At 38.8% G+C, this 16,520-nt stretch overlaps 1 protein-coding gene across 8 annotated transcripts in view; it reads left to right on the top strand.

Moving 5' to 3' along the window:
* Positions 1–16,520, top strand: part of LOC134812151 (uncharacterized) — a 75,352-nt gene that overhangs the window by 20,843 nt on the left and 37,989 nt on the right. For all 8 annotated transcript variants that reach the window (XM_063819389.1, XM_063819391.1, XM_063819390.1 and 5 more), the window contains 5 exons: positions 3,226–3,325; positions 3,624–3,666; positions 4,053–4,128; positions 4,632–4,703; positions 4,894–4,931. In XM_063819389.1, the coding sequence (XP_063675459.1) occupies positions 3,226–3,325; positions 3,624–3,666; positions 4,053–4,128; positions 4,632–4,703; positions 4,894–4,931 (329 nt within the window). The remainder of the gene's footprint in view (positions 1–3,225; positions 3,326–3,623; positions 3,667–4,052; positions 4,129–4,631; positions 4,704–4,893; positions 4,932–16,520) is intronic.

Genomic DNA, 16,520 nt, shown 5'->3' with positions numbered 1-16,520 from the left:
TCACCCCCTCACTGGTCACAATGAACCCCCGCGAGTGCTCGAGCATGTTGTTGAGCAGGTAATCTCGTTTCTACCTAGCAGTTGTGTCCCTCGTGTCCAGTTGAGGATGCAGCTGGTCTATTACTGCTGTGTCTTGAGAAACTCGATATGTTGTGCACTGTGGGTCTAGTTGTAGTTATATGGCTAATGTTTGTTAGAGGTCTGCCTATAACAGTATAATATAACAATATACAGACGATCTCAACATGACCACGTTTGAAAAAGTTTATCACACTAATTTCACAGTCTATCCACTCCAACAATTCTAATTTCACAAACCCCTCACCTTTACCAACCCCTCAGTTCACAAACCCTTCACCTTTACCAACCCCTCATTTCATCAACCCCTCACCTTTACCAACCACTCATTTCATCAACCCACCCACCATCAACCCACCACCTCATTTCATCAATCCCTCACCTTTACCAACCCCTCATTTCATCAATCCCTCACCTTTACCAACCCCTCATTTCATCAACCCCTCATTTCATCAACCCCCACCTTTACCAACCCCTCATTTCACCAACCCCTCACTTTTACCAACCCCTCATTTCATCAACCACTCACCTTTACCAACCCCTCATTTCATCAACCCCTCACCTTTACCAACCCCTCATTTCACAAACCCATCACCTTTACCAACCCCTCATTTCATCAACCCCTCATTTCATCAACCCCCACTTTTACCAACCCCTCATTTCATCAACCCCTCACCTTTACCAACCCCTCATTTCATAAACCCCTCACCTTTACCAACCCCTCATTTTAACGGCCAGGTAGCGCAGTTGGTTAGCCAGCTCTGCAATCGTGAGGTTGCGGGTTCAAATCCCACTGCCTGCCTGGTCGTGGGGTGAGTGTCGTGGGGTCCGGACTCTAGGGCGTAAGACTCTAGGGCGTAAGACTCTAGGGTCTTAGGGTTAGGGTTAGGGTTAGGGTTAGGGTTAGGGTTTGGGTTTGGGTTAGGGTTAGGGTTAGGGTTAGGATTAGGGTTAGGGTTAGGGTTAGGGTGATGGTTAGGGTTAGGGCGCCGCCCTAAAGTCTCACGCCCTAGAGTCTTACGCCCTAGAGTCCCGGACCCAGTGTCGTTGACATTCAGCTAAGGATCGTGAGTGGTCTATGCAGCCCCCCGGTCTACTCAGCCGAATACTCGAGAAATCGGGTGTGAGGGTTAAATGAGGAGCTGCACATTGCAGCAAAGTCTCGGGCGAAGAAAGTATGGTACACACTACCTTAACCGTCACTGGCTAAAAACAAATCCCTCGGCTTCCTGTAATTGGCTGGTTGCACTTGTGTAACAATATGGCTGTTGGAATACTCCGAAGTAAAATAAGTGTCTAGATAAAAATTTAAAAAAATCAACCCCTCATTTCATCAACCCCCACCTTTACCAACCCCTCATTTCACCAACCCCTCACCTTTACCAACCCCTCATTTCATCAACCCCTCACCTTTACCAACCCCTCATTTCACAAACCCCTCACCTTTACCAACCCCTCATTTCACCAACCCCCACCTTTACCAACCCCTCATTTCATCAACCCCTCACCTTTACCAACCCCTCATTTCACAAACCCCTCACCTTTACCAACCCCTCATTTCACCAACCCCCCCACCTTTACCAACCCCTCATTTCATCAACCCTCACCCCCTCACTGGTCACAATGAACCCCCGCGAGTGCTCGAGCATGTTGTTGAGCAGGTAATCTCGTTTCTACCTAGCAGTTGTGTCCCTCGTGTCCAGTTGAGGATGCAGCTGGTCTATTACTGCTGTGTCTTGAGAAACTCGATATGTTGTGCACTGTGGGTCTAGTTGTAGTTATATGGCTAATGTTTGTTAGAGGTCTGCCTATAATTCTGTAATTGGTTTCTCTTGTATTTCTCTGGATGTATGTGTGGAGATTTGCAGAGCATTTGAAATTGTATTTTGATATTATGATCATGGCACCGGAACCTTGCAGCATAAATACACTTTAAAAGTACTTTAGTCAGCACTTATCTTCACTACTGACTTAGTTGAAGTTCCGAAAGGAGTTTTTAGTGTACAGACTACAGTTTTTAGTGTATAGACTACAGTTTTTAATGTACAGACTACAGTTTTAGTGCACAGACTACAGTTTTAGTGTACAGTGGCTATTATCATTCATTTTTGTAGTTACTCGTCGGGGGTTTCCTACTCGTCTTAATCATGCTATTTTTACAGTTCATTCGTCCGAACACACCTATGTATATTTAATTGTTTCTGGATAAATGAGTACCACCGTTTTACTTTGTCATAGTAACGCTCTCTGTTTGAAATACGATGCTTTAAAGCAAAGATTTAAACTAGGTACATCTCAAACTAGTGGAACTCGTTTCCTTGAAGAATCAGAGTCCCTGTACAACCTTAACAGAAAGAACAACCTTAACAGAAAGACACGCCTTAACAGAAAGACACGCCTCACTTATCTCTTCTCAATCAGAGTCCCTGTACAACCTTAACAGAAAGAACAACCTTAACAGAAAGACACGCCTCACTTATCTCTTCTCAATGGATCTGTACGCGAGTATTGGGGCTGACTATGACACTGGTTACCATCATAACATCACCTTTTCTCCAGTACCACCTGGTTCTGTACGTTCTCACTGAGTTGTCTCACGTTGCCAGGCAACGTCTCACTGAGTTGTCTCACGTTGCCAGGCAACGTCTCACTGAGTTGTCTCACTTTGCCAGGCAACGTCTCACTGAGTTGTCTCACGTTGCCAGGCAACGTCTCACTGAGTTGTCTCACGTTGCCAGGCAACGTCTCGCTGAGTTGTCTCACGTTGCCAGGCAATGTCTCACTGAGTTGTCACACGTTGCCAGGCAATGTCTCACTGAGTTGTCTCACGTTGCCAGGCAACATCTCACTGAGTTCTAGTACTAATGTGTTGTTCGTTTGTTTGTGTGTTTGTTTGCTTGTTTGTTTGTAGGACTACATCAGTAAAATGTTCAGTATCTTAACTGTGGTTAGGTTGGAACACTTCCCAAACTGTTTCGAAACAGTCGGAACTGTGCTTGGTAAATGGTATGGCTACCGTTTAATACTTGGTCTCGTTAATACCATTCTTCAAAGTCGTCTTAATTCATTTATTTCTTCAACTATATCCTTGCTTGAAGTTTAGTCCATTAATATCATACCTTATAGTTGACACACATTTAATTTCAGATTCCAGACTTCAACATGGCTAACTGGGTCCAGTCTAGGATTCTAGTTAGCGCACAATCGGCCCGCTACGAGTTACCCATGGACATGCACGTCCTGGCCAGTAAGTACCCCACGATACCCACGGAAAAATTACTGATTATACAGTGCCGACATTGGCTCGATTATACAATTCGTGATCATGTATGTTCTTTTCTATCGACTCAGCTGCCGGGAGCCGAGGCTCCATTTTAATTTCGCGTGACCTCCTTTAAAAAAATGCTGTAAAAACAATCGTCCTTGACAACCCCGGCGGTACTCAACTTTAAGTCGGAAATAGCTTCAAAAGATAAGATAAAATTTACTGTTTTGTTTACAGTCGCCTTGGTAACAACTTGTAAACCTACTTTACTTTATTTCAGAGCTCTCTCCATTAGAATATCTCACAGAATATGCAATAATTTGGTGAGTAAATTGTTAACAAAGTAAACTTAACAATTATTCCTTGATTTAATCTAATCTTATAGTAATATCTAAAGATTAAAAGCAATATCAATATGTAAAAAATGATTTTTTGAATTAAACCATTTTCTACTCAAAGGCGATGACTGATTAAATTGATGGGGGGGGGGGGGGGGGGGGGGCTCATGTTTTGTGCCTGTTTTGTGCCTGTTTTTGTCCATGCGGTACCCTGTTTTCTGAAGACGAACAAAATCGCACGGACAAAAAAACATCAGCCCCCCCCCCCCCCCCCCCCCCCCCCCCCCCCCCCCCCCCCCCCCCAACATCAGCCCCCCCCCCCCCCCCCCAAACATCAGCCCTCCCCCCCAATTAAATTCGATCCTTTTCAGTAAGAGGCGGCAAGCTTTATACAAACTGATTTTCTCTAAATATGACCGGGAACGGAAACATTTCTTAAAACGAAAGGTAGGAGTATTACGAGAGCGACTCTTAGTAAATTATAGTAATGATCCAGCTATAAGTTTAATGTTTGAAATCATTAAAACATATAATCTCTACTATAATTCAGAGAATTATTTATGTACGACCGCCCACGTGCAAATTATACGAGAATTAGGAATTTGCATAGTTACCATGGTAACGAGGGTTGTTACACGCAAGTGCACGTGCAATGATTGTTTTAACTTCATTTTGATCGGTTTTGTGGTAATTACGTTGTGTTCAGTGCGAGCTACATTTTAATGGGCTGTTTACTCGGTTGTGAAGGATAATTTTGAAGCTATAAAAACTGACTACCAAAGAATACTATTACCTTCCTCCCTGTGATCACGGGCTTTCTAGTACATAATAAAATACTCCTTTATATACACCCATCATAAGTGTGTGTCTGGTATGTTTACTGTGCTATCTTGTGTTGAATTAAGTTATAAATATAAAGCACCTGAGTTCGTTAATTCAACTAATTTCAGCAAGCGATCGCTGGATTGAAGGAGATTCATTTGGGATCAGCGAGTGACCACGAAATCTCAGCCATTCTCAAGGTAAGGTTTCTAACTCTGACGTCACATCTCTGACGGCACTTTACTGTGGTCTGTGTGCAATGATTTAAGTCACATCGTTTATTTTCACATTCTTAGTATTACTTTTTAACGTAAAGAGGTTTTTGTTCAACGTGTCTGGATTCTTGTGAAGTATAACTAATCCAACCATCACCACTATTCTTCATTTCAGATGATAAACTTAGACGATAATTTCAAGATAGACTTCAGGTTTGTCATTCAGTTTAAATTACTTTTACATTTACAATATCTTTAAACAGTTTTTCTAATAACAATATGCTGCAATATTGTAAGGTACATCAATTCATGTGGAACGTTTAATAGGCATTGGATTCAGATAGCAACTAAAGAATTCATAAATAGACCGAATTGTTAAATAGACCGAATTGTTAGATAGACCGAATTGTTAGATAGACCGTATCAAATGGGTATGAGTGTCGATACACTCACCAGTCACCATAATATCTGATATCTATGTAAGTTCTGCTTCAGTTTTGATTGGACTTTTCTCGTCGGGATATTTTAGAGTACACAAACAAGTTTTATCCTCAAAATGGTATCGCCTCTGAGGACACTGTGTAAAATTGGCGTTTACTCTGCACGTAAATACGCGCTCTAAAGCGCGGACACTTTTCAGCCAGTGATAGAACCACATGTTGAAGCGGTATCTTCCGGATTTTACTTCGTATCTCATTCTGTTCACAATCTTTTTGTTCTTTACTGGAAGTGTTTTAGAGATATTGAACTTTCGTTTAACCTCAGCAACTAGCCACCCAGTGTACCCGTCCTCGGGGATTAGGGAGATGTTTATCTCCTCCTCGGGTAATGCTGTTATCTTTTCAACGAGGTCACGTGAAAGAATGTAGCCGCCACCACTGCAGTACTTGAACATGTTTGTATACTCTCCGTTAGCTATTCTGAAGTTACATGCTCCAGTGTAGACGTTTTCATCTCGTAGGGTTTGGATTCCTTTGGCAAGATTTGGAAGATCAACGAGTGTATCATGGTCGATTTTTATGAAATACTTGTAGTCGAACAGTTCAACGCTTTTCTTCATGCCCAACAAAACTTTGTCCTTCAGAATCCTTCTACTCTCTGTCAAGTCAATAAGATGTATGTCATCGTATATTGACATTTCCTTTATAAAATCATCTGAATAGTTACCACTCTTCTTCTTCCCAATAACGAACATCAGTTTTAAGTCCAAATATTTGTGATCAACTCCCTTAAATTCGTGGCTTCCCCAAGATGACATATTAAGCCATTTGGTCCGCAAACGATGACGAAATTCTTGTGACTTAGACATTGACGGTATGACAATGACCATAAAATGCTTTTCCAGAGTCTTATCTTTCCGCACATGGTTATCGCTGGTTGCTATTTGTATTTCTGCTCTTTCGAAAACCCGATCTTTTTTACCGTCATTATCTTCAATGGCAACTTGAAAATCAAATTCCGGACGTACAGTGCTAAACTGGTCTTCACGGGATGGGATAAAGTGAAGGATATTATAGAGGTACAAGATAAGGGCACCAGTCAAAACGGTAGTTAAGATCGTCGTTTTGAAAATCTTCATACCCTGAAATAAACTATAAATTTAAATTTAATTAACCATTACAATTGCTGATCTTGTTAAAGTATAACTTCCTGCAAAATTTTTAATAATTTTCGATTTTAAACAAAACCGATGACACAATTTTGAAACTAGATGGGAGATCTTGTTACTGGGCTATACCATTTTCACCGTGATTGGATCTGCCCATTGATTATTCAACTGCTTTAAGCTTTTTCACGGTTATAGTTGACTAGTACAAATAATGTGGTTGCTCCTTTAATAAAATTCTTGAATGGTCTGAATTTACTGAAGCCATACTCATATTTGGCAAGGAAAGTGAACTAATTTTAAACAATTTTAGGCAAGTTTGGAAACGCACTTTTCGAAAAATTGTGCACTCAAATTGTCATGTTGCCTCTAGTGATTTGGAAGGTTCGTCAGTCCAGCAACCCAGACTGAGACTCTTAGGACGGCACTTTCTGGAACCAACCGCCAGCTCCAGAGCTACCATTGTAACACAACTCCATCAATAGGATTACCATGGGAACACGACAGAGCTACCATGGTAACACGACAGAGGTACCATGGTAACACGACAGAGCTACCATGGTAACACGACTCCATCAATAGGATTAGCATGGTAACACGACAGAGCTACCATGGTAACACGACTCCATCAATAGGATTAGCATGGTAACACGACTCCATCAATAGGATTACCATGGTAACACGACAGAGCTACCATGGTAACACGACAGAGCTACCATGGTAACACGACTCCATCAATAGGATTAGCATGGTAACACGACTCCATCAATAGGATTAGAACAGAACACGATCTCGTACTGAACTCTCAAATCGTGAAAAAAACAAAAATAAGTTTAAGTACTAAATTGCAAATGATATGGTTTAAGTAATAGTAAAGCTGTCGTCACTTTACTATCGTCCTCATCAGATGAACATTTTACGTTTGGCAATTGTTTCATATTCTAGCTCACATTTAACATTGGAATCTCTCTTTCAGAGTTTTATAGTTGTATGTAAACTCTGTAAGTTTAACTTCTTTTGTGTTTTCGGAGTCAGTCAAGACTTTCCCTCATCGTATCATGATTCATGACCAATTCCACTAAGTACTGTACGGCTACTACTACAGCTGTACTACTAGCTTACTAGAGTGGAGTTGTCGACATGCCACCACTATTGTGCACTAACTAATTAAACCCTTTCTATTGTAATGAGGGAGAGTCTACACTAGCTTCTAAAGTTTGAGCTGGAAGATTATACAATTGGTATATGTCGTCAAATTCAGTGTTCTGCGTAAGATCACCAACGATAATAATGAAACTTTTCGATAAATATACAATGAAGCTGCTAGCTAAACAGTATGAGTGGGAGGTAGCTGAAGTTTCGCTTTTCAGTTTTCACTATTTAAATGTCCATCAACGTTCCTTTTCATAAAGAACGTAGAAAGCTAAAGGCAGAAATTTCAGTAAAATCTTGAAACAAGTTACAACTACAATCATTTTCTATATTTTCCGAATATAAAGTCAAATCCCTGGTCAAATGATAAAGTTCGGGTTTGGTTTATGCCCCCTTAATATAACGCACACAATAATATTGAAATCATAAACAGCTACTTTGAGATATATTAAAGTCACTAGCAGGAACCCGTATAATATAACCCTAAACGGTGTCAAGACTCAAAATACTAAAATAATTATTACCTATTTAATTGGCGTTTTTGACACCACTTGGGGGTCCAAATTTTCGGCTCTAAAATCATTATTCCTTGACCAATTTTTTATTTTTTCATGCTGATTTGAAGGCCATTGAAGCATTTGACCCAGCCAAAAAAGTTCCAGTTGTATATCTTTTACGGTTTATGCGGAAAGTCGCGTTAAAGTTGATGCCGTGGTGTCAGTAAAATGGCACAGATATATATATATCGTCTCGCTTTATATATAGTAAGATATGATGAAGGAGTATATTTAAGTCACTATTGTTACCATGGTAACCTTATATTAAAGTCACTTTTGTGACGGTACATTAGAACTAGACAGAAACAAAGTGTGAAGGGCCTGAACGGAACCCCTTGATTTCAGTTCCTTGTTTAACACTGCCGTACAGCAAGGACATTCGCCGGGTTCTCCATAGGTAAGTTGTTGAACAGAAAACTATTCTACTTCAGCTTTAATTCCACTTAGCTCCACATATACAGCTCGTGGAATTTACGTTTTCGTAAAAATAATTCAACAAAGGACAACGAGTTAAATTGGCGTTTACTCTGCACGTAAATGCTCGCTCTAAATCGTTGACACTTTTAAGCCAGTGATAGAACCAGTCATTGAAAAAATAAACTCCAATTTTGTGGTTGAATGCTTTAACGACATGTCTGGTAACTTGAGGGAGGGTGTTAGAGATGTTGAACTTCCGTTTAACCTCAGCAACTAGCCACCCAGTGTACCCGTCCTCTGGCCGGAGTCTGACTGTTGTCTCATCCTCGGTCAATGATGCTATCTTTTCAACGAGATCTCGTGAAAGAATGTAGGCTCCGCCCACACAGTACCTGAACGTCTTTTTATATTTTCCGTTAGCTATTTTCGAGGTACAAGCCCCAGTGTAGATATTTTCCTCAGGCAGGGTTTGGATTCCTTTGGCAAGATTTGGAAGATCAACAAGTGTGTCATGGTCGATTTTTATGAAATACTTGTAGTCGAACAGCTCAACGCTTTTCTTCATGGCCAAGAAAACTTTTTCCTTCAGAATACGTTTACTTTCTACCAAGTCAATAAGATGTATGTCATCGTATATTGACATTTCCTTTATGAAATCATCTGAATAGGTACCATTCGTTTCCTTCCCAATAACGAACATCAGTTTAAAGTCCAAATATTTATGATCAACTCCCTCAAATTCGTGGCTTCCCCAAGATGACATATTTAGCCATTTAGTCCGCAAAAGATGGCGAAATGCTTGTGACTCAGGCATTGACGGTATGAAAATGACCATGAAATGCTTTTTCAAAATCTTATCTTTCCACAAATAGTCAGTGCTGTTTGCTATTTCAATTGCTGCCCTTTCAATAACACGATGTTTATTTCCGTTAAAATCTTTGATGTCAATTTGAAATCTAACTTCCGGGCTAAACTGATCTTTAGAGGATGGGATAAAGTAAAGGATTTGATAGAAGTACAAGATGAGGGCACCAGTCAAGACGGTAGGTAAGATCGTCGTTTTTAATATCTTCATACCGGCCTGGAATAAACGATAAATTTAAATGGGACGCTAATTAATCATTCAAAACGCAAATCTTGTTATAAATCTTGTTATTAATGTTACTACTAACTGCACAGTACGTTGAAACATTCCACACGAAATCTTGGAAACCCACATATTACTTGGTTATCACATATACACCGATCGAGGAAGCAATCAATCAAGTCATGTTACTCTATGAGTCTATGTCACAAATCTGCCGTAAAACTTGACGTTTTTCTCTTAGATGGCAAGTACGTACGGTACAGGGCTTTAAGTACGTACGGTACAGCTACTTTTAAAGGTACGTACGGTACAGGCACTGTAAGGTACAATTTTTTTTCAAATTTTTAGAATTAACTTCTATTCAGTGAATTACTTGCAATTTTTTATTAGTATTATCATCATAATTTTTGAGACAGAACTAGAAGTCGAAAATAAACACACAAATTAACCGGTACTACACTACTACTACTTGTAATTATCGTTAAACTCAAAGCTTCATCCTTTTGTTGCAGTATACGAACACCAGCTTTTCAGCTAGCTCAGGTCGCAACCTTAATCTACGCTTGTCCATTGCTATCAACTGGATTTGTACCTTTCAGCCTACTTTATTAAGTACGTACCGTACAGCTAATTTAAAGGTACGTACCGTACGTACTTGCCATCTTAGGTTTTTCTATGGACTGGCCCGAGGTACGACGCTTCGTAGTAGCGCGCGCCGGGTGATGAGTTCATTAACAATGGACAAAATCTACTATTTTATAATCATTATTCATTAATCATCACAATAGAAACGAAATTTTGAAAACACTTAGTTGATCGTTTTCATTATAGTCGTAGTACACGTTCATCATGCAACTGCAACCAGTATAATTATTAATTATTATACATGACAGATAGCTGTGATTGTCTGATTATTTATAGAGAGCGACTAATCTGTACGAAACGTGTCCTAATATTTGACACGTGTCCTGATATTTGACACCTGGAAATACCTAAAGCGTCTGGAAACTTCATTCTAATAACAGAATGAAGTTTAGACAAAGGGATACAAAGTTATTCAACTAATAAATCCATGCAAGAGTTTTGAAACACTCTGTATATTTATATAAGGGGCCATCTACATACTTAGGACATACTACATACATACTAAGTTTAAGATACATACAGTACATACGTCCGGAATTTTGGTGAAAAATTAAGCAAAAAATAGAAAATTGCAACATTTTACCAACGAATTTAAGTTGTTATTATCAATCGTATTAGTGGCTGTTCAGTTTCACATATTACGTAATTACTTTTTGGACAATTTTGAACCCATTAAAATAATAATGGCGCAGCATGTGCCGATTTCTCACAGCCGAATTGAGACTTTCGCAACTGGGCTGTTGTTGAGCTTTAAGTGCAACAAATGAACTTGAATGCCTAATTGTTTGACGATATTTTGAATTAGTGAACCCTAATATGCACTCAACTTTTTAGAGTAATTGTAACCTTTAAGTTTTAGGCAAGTTGTTAGTTGCACTGTGATTGGGTAGAGCTCGGCTGATTGTAGGATCGAGTTTAGACAGTTTATTTCGTACTTATTGTCTACATCTTAAGTTAAGAATACATAAAATTGGAATTTTTAAGTCCCTTATGCGTCTAATCTAGAACATGAAACTCCTTCAACGTTATAGCATCCTGTTGTTATCAGTTATCTTTTTTCAGTTCGATAGTACCACATGTACAGCTCGTAGAATTTACGTTTTCGTAAAAATAATTCAACGAAGGACAAAGAGTTAAATTGGCGTTTACTCTGCACGCAAATGCTCGCTCTAAATCATCGACACTTTTAAGCCAGTGATGGAACCAGTCTCCGAAACAATAAATTCCATCTCTAATTTTGTAGTTTTGTGGTTTAACGATCCCTTTGGAAGCTTGAGGAAGGATCTTAGAGATGTTGAACTTTCGTTTAACATCAGCAACTAGCCACCCAGTGTACCCGTCCTCGGGGATTAGGGAGATGTTTATCTCCTCCTCGGGTAATGCTGTTATCTTTTCAACGAGGTCACATGAAAGAATGTATCCGCCTCCACTGCAGTACTTGAACATGTTTTTATATTTTCCCTTGAATATTTTGAAGTTGCAAGCCCCAGTGTAGACATTTTCCTCAGGCAGGGTTTGGATTCCTTTGGCAAGATTTGGAAGATCAACAAGTGTGTCATGGTCGATTTTTATGAAATACTTGTAGTCAAACAGCTCAACGCTTTTCTTCATGGCCAACAAAACTTTTTCCTTCAGAATACGTTTACTTTCTACCAAGTCAATAAGATGTATGTCATCGTATATTGAAATTTCCTTTATGAAATCATCTGAATAGGTACCATTCGATTCCTTCCCAATAACAAACATCAGTTTAAAGTCCAAATATTTGTAATCAACTCCCTCAAATTCATGGCTTCCCCAAGATGACATATTAAGCCATTTAGTCCGCAAAAGATGGCGAAATTCTTGTGAATTAGGCATTGACGGTATGAAAATGACCATGAAATGCTTTTTCAAAATCTTATCTTTCCACAAATAGTCAGTGCTGTTTGCTATTTCAATTGCTGCCCTTTCAATAACACGATGTTTATTTCCGTTATAATTTTTGATGTTAATTTGAAATCTAACTTCCGGGCTAAACTGATCTTTAGAGGATGGGATAAAGTAAAGGATTTGATAGAAGTACAAGATGAGGGCACCAGTCAAGACGGTAGTTAAGATCGTCGTTTTTAATATCTTCATACCCTGGAATAAACAATAAATTTAAATGGGACGCTGATTAATCATTCAAAACGCAAATCTTGTTATAAATCTTGTTATTAATGTTACTACTAACTGCAAAGTACGTTGAAACGCTCCACACGAAATCCTAGAAATCGACATAAGCACTCAACACAGGAGGACTATAGTGCAAAGAAACTGCTGCTAACTGCTGCTGACTGCTGCTAAATTTTGCTGACTGCTGCTAACTGCTGCAGTTAGCAGCAGTTAGCAGCATTTAGCAGCAGTTTTTTTTGCACTATAGTCCTCCTGTGTCAATCAAGTCATGTTACTCTGCGGCACAAATCTGCCGTAAAACTCTACGTTTTTCTGTGGACCGGCCCGAGGTACGAAGCTTCGTAGTAGCGCGCGCCTGGTGATGAGTTCATTAACAATGGACAAAATCTAATACGTCACAATCATTAATAATCACAAACGAAATTGTGAAAACACTTTGCTAATCGATTTCATTATATAGTCGTAGTACGTACGTTCATCATGCAACTGCAACCAGTATATTCATTAATCAAACATTATCATATTATATGACAGGTAGTCTAGTTAGGATTGTCTGATTATTTATAGAGAGCGACTAATCTGTAAGTGTCCTGATTTTCGACACCTGGAAATACCTAAAAGCGTCTAGAATCTTCATTCTAATAACAGAATGAAGTTTAGAAAAAGGGATACAAAGTTATTCAACAAATAAATTCATGCAAGACTTTTGAAACACTCTGTATATTAAATTTTATATAAGGGGCCATCTACATACTTAGGACATACTATTGCATACATACTAACTAATTACCCCAGGCTATAGATATAATGTGCATAAACATAATTCCGCCGAATAGAGATTCGGTGCGGAATGACAGTCTGAGCGCCGTTTAGTAATCTAACTACTTAGTCTAACATACTTCATACAGTACATACGTCCGGAATTTTGGTGGAAAATTAAGCAAAAATTGGAAAACTGCAACATTTTACCAACGAATTTAAGTTGTTATTATTAATTGTAATTTGTATTAGTGGTCGTTCACATATTACGTAATTACTTTTTGGAAAATTTGTAACCCCCCCCCCCCCCCCCCTCCGTAATCAGTTTTACACATAGCTATTGTGTCAAAATTACACTAGTGTAATCATTTAGAAACAAACACTAATAGAAGTCACCTGAAATACTTTTCAGAGAGAATAACAAACGAACTCTATGACGCTACTGTATAAATTCTACGGGAAACGCACAATTAGTCCCCGTTTAATTTTGAATAATTAAACAGGGTCAACGCTTGATTTGACCGACTGTTCAACTTTAGTATTATATAGGTTGTGCCTATATACTACTAACTTTCATGTCGACCGGTGCATTTTGACAGATATGCAGTGAAAAATAATAATGGGAATAATGGCGCAGCATGTGCCGATTTCTCACAGCCGAGTTGAGACTTTCGCAACTAGGCTGTTACTTAGATTCATCCTTAATGGGGCAGTTCGTTTCATCTATAACATAGAAGACAGGACCACGGACTTGATTCGCTTCTACAAGAAGGCCCACATACTCCCTATAGACCAGCGAATCTTCTTCAAAGTTTGTCTATTAACCCAGTTCACGGTACTGCACCTGGTTACCTCAAAGCATTACTGTATGTGGATGTAGTGGATACAGAACTCTCAAACACTGTGACCAGGTCGAAGAGACCGGATGACCATCTCATGCTCAAGATACCAAAGAATAAAAAGTCCAAAGTTGATGACAGACGTTTCTCAAGCCATGCACCGGTTGCATGGAACTCTCTTCCGCTGATGTTGAGAAGTATTACTGATACCAACTGTTTCAAGCGAATGTTAAAGAATCATTTATATAATCAGTTCTGACGTTTCTTTTCTTTCCATTGTCTTCACTTCGCAAGACACGTTGGCTTTTATTTTTTACCGCACTCCATTTTATGTCTTGATCTCTAAATTTCTAGGATCTGTCTCTTTCTTGATTGATTATGTCACTGTACTTACCTTTATTATACCTACATGTATTGTATGGTTTCTGCTTTTATTTAGTTTAGTGTGGTTTACAATAAAAGATGTTTTAATTTTGTCTTTGCCTTATGATGATCAGTTATACTTTGTTAACTTTTACACATTTGCTCTCTTCACTTACAGTCAGCCGCTCTGACATGGTTAACCACCTTCCTTGTGTTGTTGGTTAATCATATGAGCGGGATATAAATACCTCATTTCATTTCATTGAGCTTTAATAGCAACAGATGAACTTGAATGCCTAATTATTTGACGATATTTTGAATTAGTGAACCCTAATATGCACTCAACTTTTCAGAGTAATTGTAACCTTTAAGTTTTAGGCAAGTTGTTAGTTGCACTGTGATTGGGTAGAGTTTGTGGAGATTGTAGGATCGAGTTTAGACAGTTTATTTACCGAAACAAAGAGAAAGCGGCCAGATACTTGGTTCCCATTGAACGAATGAAAACAAAACTGTTTCTACATCTAAAGTAAAGAATACATAAAATTGGAATTTGTAAGCCCCTAATTATGCGTCTAATCTAGAACATGAAACTCCTTCAACTTTATAGCATCCTGTTCTTATCAGTTTTCTTTCTTCAGTTTGATAGTACCACATTTACAGCTCGTGGAATTTACGTTTTCGTAATAATAATTCAACGAAGGACAAAGAGTTAAATTAGCCTTTATTCTACACTCAAATGTTCGTTCCATACGGTAAATTCCTTTTAGCCAGTGATAGAACCAGTCGTTGAAACAATAAATTCCATCTTTAACTTTGTAGTTGAATCTTTTTACGATCTCATTGGTAACTTGAGGGAGGGTGTTAGAGATGTTGAACTTTCGTTTAACCTCAGCAACTAGCCACCCAGTGTACCCGTCTTCAGGGATTAATGAGTTGTTTGTCTCCTCCTCGGTTAGTGATGCTATTTTTTGAACGAGATCACGTGTCAGGATATACGCATTACCCACACAGTACCTGAACGAGGATCCTCGAAATTCTCCACGTTTTACTTTTGATTTACATGCTCCAGTGTAGACGTTTTCCTCAGGCAGGGTTTGGATTCCTTTGGCAAGATTTGGAAGATCAACAAGTGTATCATGGTCGATTTTTATAAAATACTTGTAGTCGAACAGCTCGATGCTTTTCTTCATGCCCCATAAAACTTTGTCCCTCAGAATTTGTTTACTTTCTACCAAGTCAATAAGATGTATGTCATCGTATATTGACATTTCCTTTATGAAATCATCTGAATAGGTACCATTCTTCTCCTTTCCAATAACAAACATCAGTTTAAAGTCCAAATATTTGTTATCAACTCCCTCAAATTCGTGGCTTCCCCAAGATGACATATTAAGCCATTTAGTCCTCAAATAATGACGATAAACTTTTGATTTAGGCATTGAAGGTATCACGATTACCATGAAGTGTTTTTTCAGAGCCGTATCTTTACCTGCAAAGTTATTGCTGGCTTGCATTTCTGCTCTTTTCAGAGCCGTATCTTTCCCCGCAAAGTTATTGCTGGCTTGCATTTCTGCTCTTATTGTCATCTTATGCTCATTCTCACCATTAATGGCAGTTTGAAGATTTAATTCCAGTAGGTGAGTTCCAAACTGCTCTTGAGCGGAGGGGATTAAGAAATAGCTTTGATAGAGGTACAAAATGAGGGCACCAGTCAAAACTATCGTGAAAATCCCTGCCTTATGAATCCTCATATTCTGAAATGGAACCTGATTTAACAGTATATGGACTAGCCATAGTATAGAGTAGCCTAGTGTGTCTTGAATTTGTCCTACAACTTTTAAACGGTTCTCGGTTCCAAAATTTATATCGCTGATATTTACTTCTTGGCCGATGCATGATCATGTAATTTTTGTAATACCATCTGTAATAAAACCATTTTCCCATTAATTAAGATCCCCCATGGTTAGTAGGAGTGCAGCGAATTAATTTTATTACAATTACGTGAGGCATCAGTTACAGGATGGGATTTCTCCTAAAATTGCTTGGAATTTGCCCTAATTAGATTCCAGTCAGGGCTGGTTCAGGGAGCCCAGTCATTATTCTAATTTGATTATCCAATCCATCCAACATTCGAATTTTTTGAGTAATGGTAACAAAATGGTGTAATAGTGTAACTGATTCAATTATAGATACACTGGATCGTTGCCCTTCTCTCTCTTT

The sequence above is a fragment of the Bolinopsis microptera genome, chromosome 3 (assembly GCF_026151205.1).
Source record: "Bolinopsis microptera isolate Bmic1 chromosome 3, MBARI_Bmic_1.0, whole genome shotgun sequence".
NCBI classification, from domain to species: Eukaryota; Metazoa; Ctenophora; class Tentaculata; order Lobata; family Bolinopsidae; genus Bolinopsis; species Bolinopsis microptera.
Note: the sequence above shows the minus strand (reverse complement) of the source record. Positions and strands in the feature narration are given on the sequence as shown.